The sequence below is a fragment of the Antrostomus carolinensis genome, unplaced genomic scaffold (assembly GCF_000700745.2).
Source record: "Antrostomus carolinensis isolate BGI_N321 unplaced genomic scaffold, ASM70074v2 scaffold13432, whole genome shotgun sequence".
NCBI classification, from domain to species: domain Eukaryota; kingdom Metazoa; phylum Chordata; class Aves; order Caprimulgiformes; family Caprimulgidae; genus Antrostomus; species Antrostomus carolinensis.
In genome coordinates this window covers 4,064-4,609 of record NW_010300229.1, presented here as the reverse complement: position 1 = coordinate 4,609, position 546 = coordinate 4,064, and the positions used below count along the sequence as shown (strand labels likewise).

Below are 546 nucleotides of genomic sequence, written 5' to 3'. Positions count from 1 at the left end.
CATGCAGCTCTGTGTCAGGGAGCGCTTGCCTCGTTGTCCCCATCTCCTTGCATGCAGCTCGGTTCCCTTGCTCTGCATGGAAGCCCGTGGCTCAGCGTGGCTTCCCCTCCTCACTGTCTCCCTTTCTCTGCCCAGACTTGGCCATCGACGTCCCTGGTCATGGGAAGGGGGCGGGCCTACGGTGGTACTTTCTACGCCTTTCTAAGCGCTGAGCAGCTGGGCCTCGATGTGTGCTCTTCAAAGACCAGAGACCTCGTCGATGCAGCGAGCGCGGTGACGGAAGCGGTGAAGAAGCAGGTATGGAGGAGCAGAGGTGGACACACAGCAGTGCGGCCCCGTCCCCTTGGGTCTCTCGAGGAAGCTGTGCTGCTGACTGCCCAGCTGCTGCGTGCGTCGGTGAACCTGCCTGTGCTGTTCCCAGTTCAAGCTTCATCACCCTGAAAGCGAAGACCTGGCTTTCCTCTACGGCACCATACTGACAGACGGGAAAGATGCCTTTAGTGAGGAGCCCACCACCAACATCTGTGTGTTTGCAGATGAACAGGT

The 546-nt window shown here is 59.3% G+C and overlaps 1 protein-coding gene across 1 annotated transcript in view; it reads left to right on the top strand.

The window, feature by feature from the left end:
• Nucleotides 1-135: 135 nt before the first annotated feature.
• The window catches only part of L3HYPDH (trans-L-3-hydroxyproline dehydratase), a gene marked incomplete at its 5' end in the record, with an annotated part of 2,723 nt that continues 2,312 nt past the window's right edge, over nt 136-546 (top strand). Inside the window, 3 exon segments of the mRNA XM_010163065.1 lie at nt 136-166; nt 168-297; nt 422-544. Of these exon segments, the coding sequence (XP_010161367.1) occupies nt 136-166; nt 168-297; nt 422-544 (284 nt within the window).